We start from the raw sequence: 23,540 nt of genomic DNA on the forward strand, positions 1-23,540 counted from the left end.
TATATACCTAATTATATTTTACCAACCAATTATAATAGCACAAATATTAATTTGATAAAACAAATTATTCGTATGATCATACCTTTACATACAATCTAGATAAGAAGAAATAAAAAAAAATAACTAAACTTTACCTAAAACTAATCTTTACGTGTACACCGTATACATACACATATTTTACGCGTGGTTGGTATTAGTTAACATTTATTAATGTTAATTATCTTATGAGTATTGCTAAGCCACTACTGCTGGTTCTAGTACTATTTAGGGATAACATCTTATTATGATTGGTTAGTAATATCTTAGTGTAAATATTATTTTAGATTTTGTATTTTGTAAAAATTATCAATTAAATTCTCTATTTTGTTAGATGATAAAATGGATACTGTATTTTCTAAAATGGTAAAAATAAGAACTTGGGTTTAATTTTTGACAATTTTTTTTTTAATATAACCAACTTGAAGATAATTCTTAACACGAACAAATACAGAAAATATAAACAATTTTATCATAATACTTTTAGATCGGATTATTATAAAATTTTAATTTTACAAAAAATCAATTCAAGGTTGTATTTATACCATGCTGAAAAATACAGGGTTTATTTTATCATTCAACAAAATAGAGGGTCTAATTAGTAACTTTTGCAAAGTACAGAATCTAAAATAGTATTTACACAATATTTTATAAAAATTAATATATTAAATTATATAAAATTCGATCCTTAATTTTACAAATAGTATATTATAGGTGATCAACACTACTAATATATTTTAATATTCCTCTTATAAATAATGTAATATTAGATTAAATTAGATTAAAATAATCTCTGATGTATAATAAAATAATAAAATGTGTTCAATAAAATTAAGTTTATACTGCATGTAGAAATTTAATTTAAGTTATGGTATTGTCTTATTTTAAATGTAGCTATATAATAAAAAGTGTTATTGTTTATTAAAATATTACAATTTATATTTAAATTCTGAGCATTGCTATTAGACACCAGTGGTGCCTAGCACCTTCTCGACATGTCGTGTTGCGATTGACTAGCGATAGTCCTTAAAAGCTATTATATTAAATTATATGAGACCCGATACTTAATTGGACCAATAGCGATATTGACACATACATAGAAAGGTGCTAAGTACCACTTGTGCTCTTTAGCATTGCTCTTAAATTCCCTATACATATCTTTCTTATATATCTTTTATTTTCTTATATTAAATGCGTCTATATAACATAAATTATTTTTTTAATATATTTTATTTAAAATTTAAATTTATTGCACATATGTAAAAAAATCTTTTTCTGTTATTAATTTTTTACCCAATTTACATATCTAAGAAAATATCTTTCTATAATTATTTTTCTTATAAAGAATAAAATATAAAAAGTGTGAAATTCCGTATTTTAATATTCCCAGTTTGATTATTTAATTAAATGATTAATTAAATGCGGAATAATAAAACCGAGTATCGAAAACGAGCTTTTCCGTAGTTACGAGAATGCAACTCGTAACTTCGCAGAAACCGTAAAAACAAACAGTGCATAAAAGTAAAAACACACAAGATTTTTGTACGTGGTTTCAACAATCCTTTCAGATTGTTACTAGTCCACGGGGCCACGCCCAGAGATAAGATTCATTAGATCGGTATCAAAAATACAAAGTAATTGACTTATGCATAAATAGACTCCCTCTTATTGTATGCCGCAAGCTTGATGTATTCCACCTACTAACCGAATCTTGATAAAACTCCAAGTGCTCGAACTCCCTTCGATCACCTTGAAGAGTGCTTGAATCCTCCCGATTCAAGGCTTAAAGGCTATCTCCCGAAAGCCTATACAACCATCTCCCGAAGGTTGTGTGCTTGTATCCTCCCGATGCAAGACTTCAAAAGCAATCTCCCGAAAGCTTGTAAATACCTTCTCCCGAAGGTGCACTGATGTTCTTCTTCGTTGTAGACTTGAATACAGACTCAAGACAATACAAACAACAAATAAACAGAGTAAGAGTAGAACAACTCTTCTCTACAAAACAAAGACTCTCTTTTCTAAAGATATGAATGGAATTCAAAGATACAAGAGAGGTACCAAGAGAGGTACTAAACAAAGACACTCTTTCCTTAAGATATGAAAGCAATTCTAAGTGTATGAAAGAGATACAAAACCTAGCAGCTATAAGATGTATTTATAATGAATATACATCTCATAGACAGCTTACATTCGGTCTGAACAAGACCTCAACCCACTAGAAACTTCCCTAAAATAATTCTTCAATCGATCCAGAATTTCCGTTTCGTACATACGTAATCGTGGGCAGTAACTACAACTTTCCTTTTATAGAAAAGGAAAGTCTAGCTCCGGTTTTCTCTTCAAGAAACCTGATCTAAGAAAATGGGAAACTCAACACAAGATCAGATTACACAGCTGGTTAGATAAAAACGAAATGGGTAACCAAACTTACCATTTTTACCTTTTTTTCCAAAAATAGGAAAGCTAGACAACTTTCCTTTCAAGTTTGATTTACACAAATATGGAAACCATATCAATATATGCCAGCCGAAATATACATTAAATAATAAAATATTTTTGTCAATTAAATATGCCAAAAATGGAATTAACAAAGTGTTTATATTTATTAAAGAATAACTGTTATAATGCTGGCTACTTTTTGCAGTTATTGAAAAATATCTTTTTATTATTAATTTTTTTTAAAAAAAATAAAAAAATTGTATAATATTTCTAAAAAAATGAAAGCATTATAAAATTAAAAGTATTACTATTTTGTTAAAAAAAAATATTACTATTAAACTAAAATTATAATTAACAATAAATTTTTAATAATACTATATTTTTTTTTACAAATATCACTTAAATTAAATATTTTTTAATAAAAAATAATGTTGTTTATTGAATAGCATAAAAAAAATTAACCATACAATTAAAAATATACAAAACTAAAGATACGTACATTGCACATAATATTAACCTAATATATATATATCTTTATATATTAAAAGTGTCTATCTAACGACATTTCTTAGTTTAACAGAATATACTTAAAAATAAAAGAATATTCTGTTAAATTTAACGATTAGGTTTGATCTCCCGTTAACAAATAAACCCAATAATTAAACCCAAAAAATTAAACAATCTTTTAAATATTAATAATCTCTTTTTAAATTAAAAAAAATCATCTTAGCCACATATCTCTCTAACAAACTTATCTTGGGAGAATATTAATAATTTTTTTTAAATCTTTATATATTAAAGTTAACCTCACGTTATCTAATGTTTTCTCTGGATAAGCATAGGAAGCAGAAGTACCACTTCTATCTTTGTGTGATTGCATATATACCACTTCTGTCATTGACCTACTTTTTAGCTTTATAAATGGAGATGTTCATATAATATTAACATTTTACAGAATATTTATAGATATAATCTTACATTACAATGCTATGTTAAAAAAAGAACTAAATAGAATAATCTACTACTCCAATAATAAATTTATTTACAATTTTATAATTACACTAATATTATTTTTAATATATTATTAAATAATATTTCAAATATAAATATTTAATTTTTTTAAACAAAAAATTTGTAATCTTTAAAAATAAAATACATTCAAAATCTTAAAAAGACCAAAATCTTAAATGAAACTAGCAGTACGTGGCTCGGCACGTACATTCACCTAGTATATATATATATGTAACAAATTAGGTGGCACACCTAGCTTAGAGGTCCAAAAAAATTTATCATTTTTTAAAATTACACATGTTTTTACTAATTTTAAAAAATACCATAATTATTTTCTAAATAAGAGTCCAAATTTATTTTATGACCCACTAAATTTTAGAGCCCATCCTAAAAAGAAATAAATTTTTAGACAAAGATATCAAATCTTGTTCAACTTTTGTGAACCTTATTAATTACTGTATTACTACTCTACACGTAAACATTATATATGTATTAATTAATTATATTTCTAAAACAATATAAAATTTAGGTTTTTTTTTTTAAAAAAACAAATACTTTTTCTTTTTATATTTTATTAACAATTTTAAGATATAAAATTTTTATTTATAAAATATAAATTTTTTCAGTAAAGAGTGAAAAAAAACTATAAATTAATCTCACAAAATAAACTATAAAACAATCAAAAACAACGAGAAAACTAATTTTATGACAATTATAAATAAACAATAAAATAACCAAAAAAGAATATCGAATAATTTACTAAAATCTGTATTTTTTATGAATAAAAAAATTTAAACTGTAAAACTAAAAAAAAAAATCAGTGAGCGTATTTTTATAATTTTTTCAAAATTTTTAGTGTACTATGCAAAACTTTCTAATATATACAAGTTATATAATATATATTCTAGAAATGAAGGAATTAGTTGTTAGTTATTAGAATTGTAAATTAATTTTTAGTTAGATTAATGCCACCAAATTAATTAAGTGGTCCTTTTAGTTGACTAAATGATCACTAGAGCTATTTTTAGATAAAATATTCCGAAAATAAATAAATAATATCTACTTAATATTCATTGTGGAAGAAGAAATTTAATTTTGAAGTCACAAATTAATATTAAAGATTCTGAAAGGGAAACTCACCTATATTCTTATTTACAATATATCATAATTAAATATCTACTTAACTACTTTGATTGATATTATTTTTGTCTATCAATTTTTATTTTTTTTCTAGGAAGCAAACTTTGTTTTTGTTTGATTTTATTCAAATTTCCTCTCATAATTAAATCAATCGCATTTATTTCTCAGTTAGTAGATGGATATGTCTCCTAAGATAATTATTATTGAAGTTTTGATTCTTTTTTATATTCGATATTAATCAGTTAGATAATTTCTTATGTTTTCTTATATTAACTGTAAATAATATAATTTGCAAAATAAAAATCATATTATTAATTCAAAATGTATTACACAGACTTAATCTAGCTAGACAGAGTTAGAGGGTCTCTTTCAAAGGTGTCCCAAAACTACAAAAAAAAAAAAAAAAAAAAAAAAAAAAAAAAATCTTACAAATTGATCAAAAGTAAAAATTTGTGATATGAAAATAAAGTATGTATAAACGATATGTAATGTGGAATAACTATAGATATATCAAAATAATATATGCGATGAAATGACTAAAATATGTCCAGCCATTGATGTTTGAGCTTTAATCCCTATGATAACTTCAGTATGGGAATTAAGGCTTCCTCGCTCTCTAGATGGAATTTTACTGTGTGAAGAGCTCGGGAACTGAAACCCTATATTTATATATTTATAGGTGAGATACTCCATCAATATCTGCGCCACATTAATTGTGAAAATACACTACTACAAAAGGGAGTATTTTCGTCGGTTTTTAAGAAACCAAATCAGGTAATGAATATTGAAATCTGACCATATATAAAATATCATGTAATTAATTTTATCTAGATTCAATAAATATAAAATATTCATATATCTCAAAATAAATTACTTTATTTTATTCCATAAATAGAAAATATTCTAACATTCTCCCACTTGGTCAGTATATAGACTAAAACATTCAAACCCAACGTTACTGATCATTATATAATAAACATATGAATAATAGGGATATGTCCTCATTATATGTCAAGTATTATCTTCCATGTATTACAATATATTTACTATATAAATATGTACTTTATGTGGCAATTTACTTAAGCGAATAAATCTTAAACATTAGGTTTATTCAGGTCCTCAAAAATTTTCTCAAATGTAAAATTAAGATGCGCATAATTATGAGAAAAATATTATAATAAGAGTTTCATTAATAATAACTTTATTTGTACAAATTACACAAGGGAACCAAGTCCCATGTTCTCAACATGATCATTGAATTAATGAGGTGGCATGCCTTTTGTCATAGGATCGACAATCATCAATTCAATGCTAATGTGTTGAATGACCACTCTATTTTCTTTAACATGTTCTCTAATAGCTAAGTACTTAATGTCGATGTGCTTGCTTCGACTTCCACTTTTGTTGTTCTTAGCTATGAAAACAGTAACTGAATTGTCACAAAACATTTTTAACGGTCTTGCTATAGAATCAACAACTCTAAGGCCTGAAATGAAACTCTTTAGCCATACACCGTGTGCTGTAGCCTCAAAACAAGAAACGAACTCGGCCTCCATACTAGAAGTAGCAGTCAAAGTTTTTTTGTCACTCATCCAGGACACAGCTCCACCAACAAACATAAACACATAACTAGATGTTGATTTACGTGAATCAGTACAACCAGCTAAATCTGAATCTGAGTAGCCAACTACTTTTAGATTGTCAGTTCGTTTGAACATTTATATATAAAAAATAGTTAATCAAAATTAATTTTTTTTTTCAAAAAAACATTAATATATATAAAGCTAGACACACTTAAATTGTATGCACTTATTACACAATTGTATTAAAATATTAATCAATTAAAAATAAATAAGAACCACATTATTTTTAATTGTGTGATTTGATTAGTTACACGTTATTGTGTTAAAAACATATATATGATTAGGGGTGTGCAGAAAGTCATCTGATCCAATTTTAACTGATCGATCTAATTCCAACCGATTTAATAGAATTGGATATCTAATCATAATTAGATCGGATCAGATGCAAATTTTAAAAATCTAATTGGATTGGATCGGATGTTGGATGAGACATCCGATCCAATGGATAACCAAACCGATCCAATCCAATATCATCCAATGTCCATCCAATCATATTTAATATTTATAATTTTATACATTTAATTATTTTATTTAATATTTTATATGTTATTTTATTATCTATGTTATATTATTAGGTTTTAAATTATGTTTTTTCATATATTTTTTTTTTTAATGAATGGATTGGATTTATCTATGAGATTTATTGGATAGATCCAATCCAATCCAATAAAAAACTAGTTAAAGCACTCAATGGATTAAACAATCTAATTCAATACATCAATTAGATCGGATCGGATTGAATGACTCAGTTCAATTGGATTGAATATCGGATGGAAAAATCCAATATCCAATAAATAATTAGATTGGATCGGATGGGTCCAAATCCATTAGCTAGATGTGATCCAATGAACACCCCTAAATATCCAAGAATGACTAATGAGTAATATATATATATATATAAATATATATATATATTTATATCATGACTTGCAAAACAATTAAATCAAATTGTTATTATATTTTCAAGTTAGTAGATGAAATATATATAAATATATATATATATATATATATGTTAGACTGACAATAACATTTATATTCAGGCTAGCTATAAACTGCAGTACTATAGTTATAAATTACTCCTTATTGATTGACTTTTTAAATTTTCTGTGAAAATTCACCCACGTATAGATGAGTAATGAGTTTAGTTCATTGTAAATTTAATGTTGAGATTTTATATTCTTTATTTTTTTCTTTGAAAAAACATAAATGTTTTATTTATTATGTTATATTTTATAATAATTTATCTAACAATGAAGATTGAACAGATATGACTACAAACATTCCTCTGTATTAATTCGTATGGTAAGCATTTTATGGGGACAAAACACACTGAATCCCCTAACTATAATCTTAAATAAGAAGTAAAATAATTCATCTATATTCCCGCATGTACATGATATTTATGAATATATAGGATAAATATTATTTTAGATACTGAACTCTTTATTTTGTTCAATGATAAAATAGATTTTGTAATTTTTAAAATTGTACAAATGGGAGCTGAATTGATTTTTTGTCAAAATAAAACTTAATAATATAATTCGATCTAGACATGTATTATGACAAAACTGGTTACATTTTTTGTATTTATTTGTGTTAGGAATTGTCTTCATGTTGGTTATATTAAGAAAGAAAATGTCGAAAATTGAACTTAAGGTCTTACTTTTATCATTTTGGAGGGTTCATTTTATTATTTAACAAAACAGAGGGTCCAATTAATAATTTTTACAAAATACAGAATACAAAATAATATTTACCCGAATATATATTATTAAACTTTGTAAAACAAATTCACCAAATGCTTAAAAATTAAACTTGAAAAAAAAGTTTGGTTGTAATTTATTTTTCTCACAAAAGGATGATAATCCTTGGTTTCTTTTACAATATATATTTTTGGACCAAATTAAAATACGTTTGCAATATACCCACTATCCCGAAATTTCCTTTGCACAAAATTATTTTCAAAATTTATAGGGATATTGGCTGCTAAACCACCTAAACTTTTAGGTTTGTTACAGTTAACCACAAAAACCGGGCGGCATAACTACCTAAACCCTGATTCCGTTTTGCTCTATACCCCTCCCGTCCAAAAATTACAGTTGAGTGCAACGGTAGACTACCTACGTGTACACAAGAGTACACGTGGCAAAATTTTAGTGGTCCACGTAATTTTAATTTTAAATATACTTAAAATAATTTAAAAATTAAAAAAAAATTATAAAAATAAAAAAAATCTTTTTTTTTTCCTCTTTTTCTTTTCTTTTTCTTTCTCTTTCTGTTTCTCTTTCTTCTCGACAGAACCCCTTAACCCTTCTTCTTCTTCTGCCATTCTTACTTCTTCTCAGAAACAACCTAACCCGAATCGCCCTCGGAGATCGATATATAACCCTGTTCGTGGCCAAGATGTCAATAAGGTCAAGGTCATTAGGGACAATCACGAAAGCTCGGCGGCCATCGATGGCGGTGAGTTGAAGAGCAGAACCGTCCTTGCTGAAACCTGACCCTCTCCACCTTACCCACATCTTATGATTCTTTCTTTTCCCCTTCCCAGAATTTTCTTTCTCTCACCAAACAAACAGAAATAGAAAAAAAAACCCAAAAGAGAACAGACTCGATTATGATACTAGAGGCAAAAAGAGATGGAAGAAGATCTCAGCAGCAAGAATGGATGGAAAGGATGGGAAGAAAGAGTGAAGAGAGATAGAGAGGGAAAGAGAAAGGGATAGCTAGAAAGCGTGGACCACTAAAATTTTGCCACGTTTATTCTTGTGTACACGTAGGCAGTCCACCGTGGCACTTAACTGTGATTTTTGGACGGAAGGGTACAGAGCAAAACAGAACTAGGGTTTAGGTAGTTATGCCTCTAAAATTTCAGTTTTTGTGGTTAACTGTAACAAACTTAGAAATTTGAATGGTTTAGCCGCCAATATCTCAAATTTATATATATGTTTTCTATTTCTTAAACTTATTTCTAATATACTAGTAAAAAGCTACGTGCGAGGCACGTATACTAAATTTTATGCTAGGTATTTTCTATTTTATTAAAAGGTGATACACTTAAAAATGTTCATCTCATCTTGGTTCAACCCAACTTTCTGTCATGTTGTTCCCATAGGATTGTGTGTTAGATTCGGGCTTAGAAGAATAGTATTCGTTAGAAAGGGTGCCAGCAATGGCGGTGCTGATGTGAGTTTTATCTTCTGGGAATAATCTAGCTACTCCAAAGTCAGTTATTTTTCTTGTCAAATCTTCATCAAGCATAATGTTGTTTAGTTTTATATCTCTGTGAATGATTCTCAAATTTGATTCTTCATGAAGATAAGCAAGACCCTCAGCAGCTACACCCAATATGATCTTATACCTCGACTCCCACCTAAGTTGTAACAAACAAAGGATAAGTAAATAAAATGAATAGAAAAGATCATTTTGCTTCAACATTGAAAAAGTTCAGCTTTAAGAGAATTTAGTACCACCAGATAAGTTATTACATATTCATACAGAAGAAGACTCTCAGGGCCTGTAATGTTGCATCCCAGCAGCTCCACCAGATTTTTGTGTAGAATTCCGCTTATCAAATTCACTTCATTGAAGAAATGATCCACCCATTGTCTTGTATTGAAGAAAAGCATTTTTACTGCAACAACCTTCCCATCTGGTAGAACACCCTGAAAAAAAAAAAAAGCAAGATAACATAACATGATGGTGTCATTCCATGAAGTGAAATGCATAATAAAAAAATGGTATTTTGAAAAATCATATATTGCCTTATAAACTGAAAAATCATATATTGATAAAATAGATAATATATTTATTTCCTGCTATTAAAACTAATAAAAAATAAAAGGTAATACTAACTTTTACCTATGAGAACAACCATATCAGATATTGATATAGGTACAAGGTTTTGCTTCAGGTACATCAATTCTGTTTTGTGAACTGTTCTGAATTTTTAATGTATAATTTCAAGAGCAAATATGAATGTATGAATGTGAATGAATTATATGTGAGAGTGCATAAAGATAAAGTGAAAGACATGAAATAGTATGCATGTACATGATGTCTTTTCTTAACATAAATCTTATAGGAAAAAGTATATTTTCTTTGATCTGAGAGAAGAAATAGGTCACTAAGTTCCTTGTAGTTTACATCTTGGGTTTCTTCTATGAGCTCTTTCAGTCCAAGTTTGGATTGAAAATAGAGAGTCCATAAATTTCTGAAAATAAAATATTTTGATATTAATAGGAAAGGTAGACCCACATATCATTACATAGCAAGTTTACTGGTATTGAGAAGACCTCTATATAACATATAATGTTCAAAGCCAAAGTCCTCTTGGAAAAAACTACCTATCCACGATATTGCAATTACACAACATTATATATTAAAGCAAATAGGAATTATCATTCAGACACCACGACATTTGTAACGCCCTAAATAATTAGGCACGCTACCCAAAATGATTATGAAACCCTAATCCCCTAACTGGGATTACTAATTAAAAACAGCGCAGAATTTAAACTTTATATTAAACAGACTGAAAATAAACTTGTAATATATTTAAACTTTTCAAACATAGTTGGAATCCCAAAAATATTTACAAAACTATTACAAGTTCCTTCTTACTAGCCGACCTAAGCGGCAAAACAGAATACAAAAGTCAACACTGCTAGACCCATAACCCGCTTGGTCTGAAGTGGCATGAACATGTACATTCCTCGCCCTGCTCCTGAAACTCATGGTTGATCAGCTAATGTCTTACCCTTTCCTGCACAGTAGAGCACCTGTGAGCCAAGCCCAGCAAGACAGTATATAACATAACAATAATAATATGCTCATCATACTGTTTAAACAATGATGCCATTTATATATGTCTGTGTGTCACAGACCTGCATGTCACACTCACATGCCTATTTATGTCTATGTGGCGTAGACCTATGTGTTGCACTCACACATCTCTTTATATCTACGTGGCGTAGACCTACGTGTTGCTCTCACACGTCTAGTTACAATAAGGCCCTAGAATAGTTCATCTCAGTTCTGATTACCGAGTCCAACTTGATTATGCCTTGAACGTATAACCCTTAATCTTAATATGTATAACACATGACTGATGGTGCCCACTGCACCATTGGTCTATCTACTGTAGACCTGCATGTTACGCTCACATGCCTATTTATGTCTACGTGGCGTAGACCTACGTGTTGCTCTCACACGTCTATATACGATAAGGCCTTAGTAGGGTTTACCTCAGTTTTGCTTACCGAGCCTAACCTGGTTATGCCTTGCTCGCATAACCCTATTCTTATATATATACGTAATCCATACATTACGTTCTTTCAATGGTTTATCCTGGTGATATATACCAAGTCTAACCCAGTTATGTCTCATTCACATAACTTATAACATACATGCGTGTATTCAACATTTACTACAACATATATAATCTTAGGGTAATAACCCTAACTTACAAACAAGTAATCACTCATATAATACACTTCTATATACTCAGATAACATTTACTAAGAATGTTAACCCTAACTCATGCTTTCACTGGATTCTTAATATTCTAGGGTAATAACCCTAGATCGCATTAAAATTAACTCAAGGTACCAACTTACCGAGTCTAGCTTAATTATGCCTTAAGCGCATAATTCGTAATCTCAATATATGCATTTATCCAACATGGCATAGCATTTATACATATATTTCACTAGGGTAATAACCCTAGGCTAACAAACCGTTCCTATTAGGGTAATAACCCTAATCCCGGTTACTAAACATTCATGCATATCATATTCACATAAGCGCCACTGTGCATACTCTACGTGCAAACTACTGTCTTACCTGTTGTCCAGCTATAAAAGGAGATTCCGAATCCCCGGGTGCTCCTGATCAGGTGCCGGTAATCCTAGTCACACAAATCCGGGATAATTCACACTTAGGGTTAACCCCTGATTTTCAACTCATAAAATTCAAGCATGGCATTTATAACTCAGATAATCATACAGGGCTCGGAACGAGCTTTCCAACGATATAGAGAACTCCCGAATCGGAGTTCGGATCACAAAGTTATGCATTTTTGAAAATTCAACACAAACTGCCCAAAAACACGAGGGCGGGCCGTGGCATGCTCCAGACCATGCCGCGACACCTGGGAAAAATTCCCAGGTTCACTCAAAGGAGCGGGCCGCGGCATGCTCCAGAGCATGCCGCGGCATCTGTGTGCAGAACCCAGAAAACCAGCAGCAAACCTTCGAATTTTCAGCCCAAAACCCAATCTTTTCACTCCAATTTCTCAACCAAACATACAGATTAACATATAGGATTACTAGCATATAACAGGTACTCAATTAACACATTACATGCATCTAAATCCTCATAAGATTACCAAAAATCCAGATTGAGAAACATAGCAAAATCATGCTCAAACTCATCAAACTTCATGTTCAAGGGCATGAGCTCACCCAACACAATCCTAAAAAAAAAACCAGCAGCATAACACCACATTAAGCATGAAAATCCAACCTAAAAATACCATTAAACTTCTGCCCAAGCTCAACAACAAAGCATACAACCAATAGAAACCCAATTCCACAAGATTAACATCAAATTACTCAACATGCAACCCATCATCATCAACACAAAAATTATGCTTTTCAAACATAATATTTCAGCAACCAAAACTAGATTAAAATCATAAAAAGTTACCTCAATTCACAATAAAATAAGAGCAATTGGTCTTTCCTCCAAACTCAAGCCAAAAGCAAGCTTTTTCCCTCAACAATTTAAGCTTTAATTTGACAAATCAAGTTGAAAACATTAAAAGGGTAAGAGAGGGTGAGAGGGTTCGGGTGAGAGGGTGAACAAACCAGAAAATCAATCATTTTTCTTAAAAATCACTTTTAATCAAATATAATCCAAATATGGTCAAATGACCATTTTACCCATAGGGCTTATAAAACATACCTATTCACTTTCAAGGGCATAAATGCCATTTCACATTCAAATATTGCCAAATAAATTTCAGATTATCACATGTCAAATAAAATGCCAAATAATTAATTCAATTTACATTTCGGGCCCGAACCTGGTTCGGCCCGAAATTCCCGGGTGTGACTATACCGCGCCAACCTGTCAGAACACACCTGAAAAGACAACACAGGCATACTATATAATAATATAGTTCTATTAAGCACGTAATTACATTAATCTCAACAATTTACCCTTCTCGGGTCATAATTACCAAAATGCCCCTGGCTCACCAACGGGGTCTTTAACATGTTAAATTTCATATAATTTCACATATATTGAACTATATAATAATATAATTCCTCAATTAACTCATAATTATCTAATTAGGGTTTTGCTAATCCTTTTCTTAATTCTGGGTATTACAATTACCCCCTCCTTATAGAAATTTCGTCCCGAAATTTACCTGAACAACTCCAGATATTTCTGCTGCATATCCGTCTCGAGCTCCCAGGTTGCCTCTTCTATTTTACTGTTCTTCGACAGTACTTTCACCAGTGCCACAGTCTTGCTTCTCAAGACTTTCTCTCTTCTATCAAGTATCTGCACTGGTTGTTCCTCGTATGATAAATCCAGTTGTAGTTCCAACGCTTCATAACTCAGAACATGGGACGAGTCTGAGACATACTTCCGAAGCATTGAAACATGAAACACATTATGTACAGCTGCCAGCGCTTGGGGCATAGCCAATCTGTACGCCACTTGCCCTATCCTTTCAAGGATTTCAAAAGGTCCAATGAACCTCGGGCTAAGTTTTCCTTTCTTCCCAAAGCGTTTGATGCCTTTCATCGGAGATATTCTGAGAAATACCATGTCTCCGACCTGAAAATCAATGTCTCGACGCTTTGGATCGGCATAACTTTTTTGCCTACTCTGAGCCGCGAGCATTCGCGCTCTAATTTTGTCAACTGCCTCACTTGTTTTCTGAACAGCTCCGGGACCCAAGAACTTTCTTTCACCCACTTCATCCCAGTGAATGGGCGATCTAGATTTCCTTCCATACAAAAGTTCATAAGGAGCCATCCCGATTGTTGCCTGATAGCTGTTATTATAAGAAAACTCGATCAGGGGAAGGTACTTTACCCATGATCCTTCAAAGTCAAGCACGCATGCCCGTAGCATGTCTTCTAAAATCTGAATGGTCCTCTTTGATTGTCCATCCGTCTGAGGATGAAAAGCTGTGCTGAACTTTAACTGAGTTCCCATAGCTCGATGCAGACTTTCCCTGAATCTTGATGTAAACTTCGGATCTCTATCCGATACAATGGACTTTGGGACACCATGCAGACGAACAATTTCTGTAACATATAACTCAGCATACTGATCAATGGAGAAGTTCGTCCGAACAGGTAAAAAGTGAGCAGACTTTGTAAATCTGTCCACTATGACCCACACAGAGTCAAACTGTCCCGTGGTTCTAGGCATACCTACCACGAAATCCATAGCTATATCTTCCCATTTCCATTATGGTATTTTCAACGGTTGCAGCAACCCTGCAGGTCGCTGGTGTTCAGCCTTCACTTGCTGACACGTAAGGCACTTTGCAACATATTCAGCGATGTCATTCTTCATACTTGGCCACCAAAACATGGCTTTTAGGTCTTGGTACATCTCTGTCGACCCTGAATGAACTGAATAAGGAGTCGTGTGAGACTCATCCATGATCTCTTTCTTGATGTTCTCATCCATAGGCACACAAATTCGATTCCCAAATCTCAACATTCCCGTTTCATCCACTGAAAAATCACTAGCCTTCCCGGCCGAAACCCTAGCTCGGGTTTTTATCAATTCTGAATCCTGCTTTTGCGCTTCTTTAAATTCTCTCGAGAAGAGTGGATTGCAGGGTAATATTAGCCAATTGCCCCACAACCAACTCAATTTGAGCTCGAGTCATTTCATTTGCCAGTTATTGAGAGATTTGCTTCATAGAACTCAGCTGACTCTGACCTTTTCTACTCAGGGCATCAGCAACTACATTGGCTTTACCAGGGTGATAAAGAATCTCACAATCATAATCTTTCACCAGTTCTAGCCAACGCCTCTGTCTCATATTCAAGTCTTTCTGGGTAAAGAAATACTTCAGACTTTTGTGATCAGTGTATATCTCACATTTCTCGCCATAAAGGTAATTCCGCCAAATCTTTAGCGCAAATACCACTGTTGCGAGTTCTAAATCGTGAGTAGGGTACCTCTGCTCGTACTCCTTTAACTGCCGAGAAGCATAAGCTATTACCCTCCCTGCCTGCATAAGCACACAGCCGAGACCCTGTCTCGAGGCATCACAATATACCACAAACTTTTCCTTATCTGAAGGAAGAGTTAGCACATGAGCGGTAATCAAGCGTTGCTTTAACTCCAGAAAACTTTTCTCACATCGATCAGTCCAAACAAATTTCTGATTCTTTCGAGTCAGTTCCGTTAAGGGTACAGCAATTTTAGAAAAACCCTCAACGAACCGACGGTAATAACCAGCCAAACCCAGAAAACTTCTAACCTCTGTAGCTGATTTCGGTGCTGGCCAATCCCGAACAGCTTCAATCTTGGCCGGATCCACCATGATCCCATCTTTATCCACTATGTGCCCCAAGATGAGACACGAGATAACCAGAATTCACACTTTTTGAATTTAGCATAAAGCTTGTGATCCTGCAACCTTTGCAAAACCGCTCTGAGATGCAATTCATACTTTTCTTCTAATTCAAAATACACCAAGATGTCATTGATAAACATGATTACACATCGATTCAAGTGATCCTGGAACATCTGATTCATGTAGTCCATATCAAATATAGTATGCATCCTTGGCCCGTCATTCACCCTGATGGTATTCTTGCATTTTGAATACTCTAGATATGATCTGAAAAAGAATCTGTGACCTTGACGACCACCTTAATTTCCCCGAAGCTTTCTATTACCTCCTGAAGCTCCGGAAGCCTCAGCCTTCCGCTTGTGCTCAGGGTTGCTACTGTCGATCCCCTTACTGAAATTACCACCAGCAGGAGGGTTTGATGCCATGGCGGCATCGTTTACAGCCTGCTCTTTCATCACTTGCTGCTCAGCCTCTTCAGCAATTAAGGCCAAATCTACCACCCTCTTATAGGGGTGGGCATCATCCAATCCAATCCAATTGAATCGAACCGATCCAATCCAATCCAATTACAAAAAGTTGGATATCCAATTACAATTGGATTGGATTGGATGTTAAAAGTTGGATTCTAATTGGATTGGATCGGTTATTGGATGTCAATCTCAAAATCCAATTAAAAATCAATCCAATCCAATTACATTTATATATATTAAAAAATTATTTATATAATAAAAAATATTGAAAAATATAATAAATATTTATTATATTTTTATTAGATTTTTTTGTATGTTAAATTTGTAACACTTGATTGTTTAGTGTATTTATTTTTATGATGTTTTATTCTATTTTATTACTTAGAAATGTTATTGTTTTAATTATTTAAAACTTTTAGCTACAATACACTTGTAAGAATAGTATATTTATGAAGTATTAAACTTAAATAAAAAGTAATACTTAGTTTTTTACGTATTTTTTTTTATATTTTTAAGCTAATATTGAAATTTAGGTGTGTAATTGGATATCCAATTAAAAAACCGATCCAATCCAATTAGTAATTGGATTGGATTGGATTGGATTTTGAGTTCTAATTGGATTGGATCGGATGATGATTTTCCAAATCCAATTACTAATTGGATTGGATCGGATGAAGAAAAAAAGGTTGGATTGGATCGGATGCCCACCCCTACCCTCTTATACAGGGTGTCATGGGATGTGGTAATTTTCAAGTCTCGACTGATTGTAGCATTCAGTCCTCGAACATACTTTTGTTTTCTGGTAAAATCGGTAGGCACCAAATCACTAGCAAATTTAGATAATCGGTCAAATTCCAGAGTATATTCAGCCACCGACATCTTCCCTTGAGTCAACTTCACAAAGTCTTCCTGGTGTGAAGTCCGTACAGCCACATTATAAAACTTTTCTTCAAAAAGTTTCTTAAACTCATCCCATGTCATCACACTGACATCTCGGGTTTGATTCACTATGTCCCACCAGACGCGGGCATGATCTTGAAACATAAAGGCCGCACAATTTACCCTCTCAGTTCCCGTCACCCCTATATTATCGAGGATCCGGGTAACAGTGCTCATCCACTGATCGGCCTTAATAATGTCGATACCTCCCAGAAAAACCGGAGGTTGCAACTTCACAAACCGCTCAAACACAGAGTCCCGATGCGGCATAACAAACCCTTGGCTACCCACCACTGGCACAGGAGCTGGTGGTAACCCTTGATTAGCTGGAACAGCTTGTTGCCTCAAACGTTGTAACTCTTCTTCTTGACGAAGTATGACACTTCGCATTTCATGAAACATCTGCTACCAATTAGCAGGAGGATTAGCATTGCCAACCCTCGCATTATCCCCCCCAGATTCTGCGGAGGTGGAGGCGGTGCCGGTGGATTGGTTTGGTCTACACCATGCTCTACAAGCTCGCCCTATGGTCTGGATGATTAAAGAGGGTCCATTCTACAAATAACCCAATAATCAACAACCCCAGCGAGTCAGGCACCAATCCCATTCTTACGCACTTATTGCCTTAAACCCTAACTCATCTATTTACCCCATATAAATATTCACTTAATCATATAACATTTAAAGCATGGCGTCACATATCACATACATACTCTAGATGCTTGCATACTGCCTAAAATGGAAAGCGGTAAACAGATGATCACACATACAGTCAAGTATTTACTCTCAATACTTACTGCACCATGAGTCGAGCTTATCTCTGACGACGAATGTACATGTTCGGCCGGTCTACAGGAAGTTTAAAAACCTTGGCGCTCTGATACCAAATTGTAACGCCCTAAATAATTAGGCACGCTACCCAAAATGATTATGAAACCCTAATCCCCTAACTGGGATTACTAATTAAAAACAGCGCAGAATTTAAACTTTATATTAAACAGACTGAAAATAAACTTGTAATATATTTAAACTTTTCAAACATAGTTGGGATCCCAAAAATATTTACAAAACTATTACAAGTTCCTTCTTACTAGCCGACCTAAGCGGCAAAACAGAATACAAAAGTCAACACTGCTAGACCCATAACCCGCTTGGTCTGAAGTGGCATGAACATGTACATTCCTCGCCCTGCTCCTGAAACTCATGGTTGATCAGCTAATGTCTTACCCTTTCCTGCACAGTAGAGCACCTGTGAGCCAAGCCCAGCAAGACAGTATATAACATAACAATAATAATATGCTCATCATACTGTTTAAACAATGATGCCATTTATATATGTCTGTGTGTCACAGACCTGCATGTCACACTCACATGCCTATTTATGTCTACGTGGCGTAGACCTATGTGTTGCACTCACACATATCTTTATATCTACGTGGCGTAGACCTACGTGTTGCTCTCACACGTCTAGTTACAATAAGGCCCTAGAATAGTTCATCTCGGTTCTGATTACCGAGTCCAACTTGATTATGCCTTGAACGCATAACCCTTAATCTTAATATGTATAACACATGACTGATGGTGCCCACTGCACCATTGGTCTATCTACTGTAGACCTGCATGTTACGCTCACATGCTTATTTATGTCTACGTGGCGTAGACCTACGTGTTGCTCTCACACGTCTATATACGATAAGGCCTTAGTAGGGTTTACCTCGGTTTTGCTTACCGAGCCTAACCTGGTTATGCCTTGCTCGCATAACCCTATTCTTATATATATACGTAATCCATACATTACGTTCTTTCAATGGTTTATCCTGGTGATATATACCAGGTCTAACCCAGTTATGTCTCATTCACATAACTTATAACATACATGCGTGTATTCAACATTTACTACAACATATATAATCTTAGGGTAATAACCCTAACTTACAAACAAGTAATCACTCATATAATACACTTCTATATACTCAGATAACATTTACTAAGAATGTTAACCCTAACTCATGCTTTCACTGGATTCTTAATATTCTAGGGTAATAACCCTAGATCGCATTAAAATTAACTCAAGGTACCAACTTACCTAGTCTAGCTTAATTATGCCTTAAGCGCATAATTCGTAATCTCAATATATGCATTTATCCAACATGGCATAGCATTTATACATATATTTCACTAGGGTAATAACCCTAGGCTAACAAACCGTTCCTATTAGGGTAATAACCCTAATCCCGGTTACTAAACATTCATGCATATCATATTCACATAAGCGCCACTGCGCATACTCTACGTGCAAAGTACTGTCTTACCTGTTGTCCAGCTATAAAAGGAGATTCCGAATCCCCGGGTGCTCCTGATCAAGTGCTGGTAATCCTAGTCACACAAATCCGGGATAATTCACACTTAGGGTTAACCCCTGATTTTCAACTCATAAAATTCAAGCATGGCATTTATAACTCAGATAATCATACAGGGCTTGGAACGAGCTTTCCAACGATATAGAGAACTCCCGAATCGGAGTTCGGATCACAAAGTTATGCATTTTTGAAAATTCAACACAAACTGCCCAAAAACACGAGGGCAGGCCGTGGCATGCTCCAGACCATGCCGCGACACCTGGGAAAAATTCCCAGGTTCACTCAAAGGAGCGGGCCGCGGCATGCTCCAGAGCATGCCGCGGCATCTGGGTGCAGAACCCAGAAAACCAGCAGCAAACCTTCGAATTTTCAGCCCCAAACCCAATCTTTTCACTCCAATTTCTCAACCAAACATACAGATTAACATATAGGATTACTAGCATATAACAGGTACTCAATTAACACATTACATGCATCTAAATCCTCACAAGATTACCAAAAATCCAGATTGAGAAACATAGCAAAATCATGCTCAAACTCATCAAACTTCATGTTCAAGGGCATGAACTCACCCAACACAATCCTAACAAAAAAACCAGCAGCATAACACCACATTAAGCATGAAAATCCAACCTAAAAATACCATTAAATTTCTGCCCAAGCTCAACAACAAAGCATACAACCAATAGAAACCCAATTCCACAAGATTAACATCAAATTACTCAACATGCAACCCATCATCATCAACACCAAAATTATGCTTTTCAAACATAATATTTCAGCAACCAAAACTAGATTAAAATCATAAAAAGTTACCTCAATTCACAATAAAATAAGAGCAATTGGTCTTTCCTCCAAACTCAAGCCAAAAGCAAGCTTTTTCCCTCAACAATTTAAGCTTTAATTTGACAAATCAAGTTGAAAACATTAAAAGGGTAAGAGAGGGTGAGAGGGTTCGGGTGAGAGGGTGAACAAACCAGAAAATCAATCCTTTTTCTTAAAAATCACTTTTAATCAAATATAATCCAAATATGGTCAAATGACCATTTTACCCCTAGGGCTTATAAAACATACCTATTCACTTTCAAGGGCATAAATGCCATTTCACATTCAAATATTGCCAAATAAATTTCAGATTATCACATGTCAAATAAAATGCCAAATAATTAATTCAATTTACATTTCGGGCCCGAACCCGGTTCGGCCCGAAATTCCCGGGTGTGACTATACCGCGCCAACCTGTCAGAACACACCTGAAAAGACAACACAGGCATACTATATAATAATATAGTTCTATTAAGCACGTAATTACATTAATCTCAACAATTTACCCTTCTCGGGTCATAATTACCAAAATGCCCCTGGCTCACCAACGGGGTCTTTAACATGTTAAATTTCATATAATTTCACATATATTGAACTATATAATAATATAATTCCTCAATTAACTCATAATTATCTAATTAGGGTTTTGCTAATCCTTTTCTTAATTCTGGGTATTACAACATTACAATTACGCCTAGCCTTTAGCATTAGTAAAAATTCAAGGATTATAAATTGAAAATGATATCTTGTTACCTTTGGTGTGCCCAACAAACTCTCTAACTGGTGACATTATATTTTGCATATCCCAAAGCTGTTTAAAAGTAAAGCAATATAGTAAGTGTGTATGAATGTGTGTGTGTGTGTTGGGAGATTATATTTATCTTAAAAGAGACTACAAAGTCAATACCTTTAAAGCTGGTGAACCATCCTCATCTGATGCAACAACAAGCTGAGTAGCAACATCAAGATTCCATTGTAAAACAGAGGAGTGGCGTCTAACTGAATCAGAGAAGCTGCCAGTTGACAGAGATTTCAGATTATAAGGCACTCTATTACATAAAAAGACAAATAATAATATATAAACAAATCCACAGAATAAAAGAAGAGTTACCTAATCACAAGTTTTTGCTTCTTTAAGCCATTATACATTGTCTAATGGCTCCACTGCTACTACTATTTAGTCTAAATCTATTCTCAGTGAAGTTCTAGATAAAGGAGAGGTTGTTGAAGTGTTTGGTGTTTCATATTTTCATGGAAGGGGTTATCGAAGAGTACCTGTTGGATAAACTCAAAAGGAACCTCGATGGAAAGGAGAGTAGTAACAGTTCCAAAATCCCGATGCACAGCAAATTCTGACAAATACGTAATTCTCTTGAAAAACTTCTCAGCCTCAGCTCAACCCAACCTGTGAGAAAACAGGGTCAGTCTTCATTTAAAGAAAAGCTTAATATCCTTAACGATTTGTTAACTGAATGCCAGATTCTATCAATAAAAAAACCCACCATTCACTTTCTTTACATCAACATCAGGATCAAGCTAAACAAAATTAAGGCAGAGCTCGAATCTGCACTATCTCAAAACGGGAATGTAAATCCTCAACCCAACGGGGGTGCCAATTCATCGCTGAACGCTGATATTTCCCAGCGATGAACCACTTCTACTATGGAGCGCTTTGTTGAGCCAAAAATAATTCATGGGTTCGAAGAACACTTGGCGACGCTGGAGAGGTTGGTTGTCCAACAAAAGAGTGACGAAGATGACGAGTTCAAGGCGATCGCCATTGTAAAAACAAAAGGAATCGGCAAAACGTCACTCTACACTATAGTTTTTGACAACGAAAAGGTGAAAAAAAGATTCTTACCAAGGGTTTGGGTCTCCATGCCCACACCGTCAGATGAAATACAGAAAGAGCCGCAAGAGAGCGATAGCCAAACAGATCTTATCCTCGCTCGGAGTGGGAGAAGAGGTGAATGAGTTGGTGGTAGAGAATCACGGCCTAAAAGGGCTCATTTGTGCTCTTCGCCAAGAATTGAGGAAGAGGTATTTGATCGTATTGGACCAGTGGTACGGAGATTCGAGTTCGAGTGAAGGGGATAGTTTGGATTTGGTACATGGATTTCCAAAAGGCTATGGAGGAACAATGATAGTGACGAGAACTACAGAGATCTTGATTTGGAAATCAATGATCATGATTGGAAGACTAATAATTATCGAACTCCTCAAGCTCTTGGGGTTAGTTATTTTAAGGAGAATTTTTGAAGATTGGTAATGGAGATAAAGAGAAGGGTGATCTAACAATTTTTTCCAGGAATGAACTGAGCATTCCTGTGATTTCATTGGAGAAGCTTGGTTGCAATATGAGAATTGAAAGTCGACTTCAAGAATCGATTTTGCTTAAGGAGATAGAAAGTCAATTTCAATCGATTGAAAATACTTTAGGGAATTCTAGAGTTGTAATCGCATATGGATTCTAGGGGATGAGAAATTCATATTTAAAAATTAGATTTAGCTTAGCTTGTGTTCCGTGTTAGGATTATACGATTAAAATTTAAAAGTAATATTAATTTATTTAAAATTAATATCAAAATACATCTTAATAAAAAAAAAAACTGTTATTTTTAAATAGAGAACTTTTTTTTTTAAAAAAAAAGTCACTTAATAATTTCTCATAAACTAAAAATTTTGTTATATAGTCATATTTTATATAAAATAAATATATATATATATATAAATAAAGGTAGTTAAGAATGTGAAAGTGTGGTAGAGTAATACATTAGACGTATTAAATTTTTACACTAGAAGATAATGAATTTCTGTGTTATGTTCCCTCTTTTGATGAAATTACCACTCATGTCTTTGATAGGCATCCCTTATAAGTGGCTGGACCCAATGAAAAGTTGCTTCTTTCGAAGATGCTGGAACATTGTTGCGATGGGGTGGTAAAGTGTATTGAATATTTTTTTCATGATGGTAAGATGGACACCAATCTAAATTTTAACTATATCTATAAAGAAAGTTGAGCAATGTAGATATATCTATTAACATTTGTAACTTTGCT

The 23,540-nt window shown here is 33.3% G+C and overlaps 1 protein-coding gene across 1 annotated transcript; it reads right to left on the bottom strand.

The window, feature by feature from the left end:
- Positions 1-9,341: 9,341 nt before the first annotated feature.
- LOC115694902 (uncharacterized) lies at positions 9,342-22,263 on the bottom strand. The gene is made up of 12 exons (XM_061117932.1): positions 22,191-22,263; positions 21,758-21,887; positions 21,390-21,531; positions 21,236-21,293; positions 20,370-20,448; positions 20,154-20,240; positions 12,658-12,744; positions 12,368-12,520; positions 10,131-10,210; positions 10,034-10,041; positions 9,768-9,934; positions 9,342-9,642 (listed from the first exon to the last, which is right to left on the bottom strand). Exons 1-12 carry the CDS (start codon positions 22,261-22,263, stop codon positions 9,342-9,344), a joined length of 1,365 nt encoding a protein of 454 aa, XP_060973915.1.
- Between the last annotated feature and the right edge of the window lie 1,277 nt (positions 22,264-23,540).

This window comes from Cannabis sativa, chromosome 6 (assembly GCF_029168945.1).
Source record: "Cannabis sativa cultivar Pink pepper isolate KNU-18-1 chromosome 6, ASM2916894v1, whole genome shotgun sequence".
In the NCBI taxonomy this organism is placed as follows: Eukaryota; Viridiplantae; Streptophyta; class Magnoliopsida; order Rosales; family Cannabaceae; genus Cannabis; species Cannabis sativa.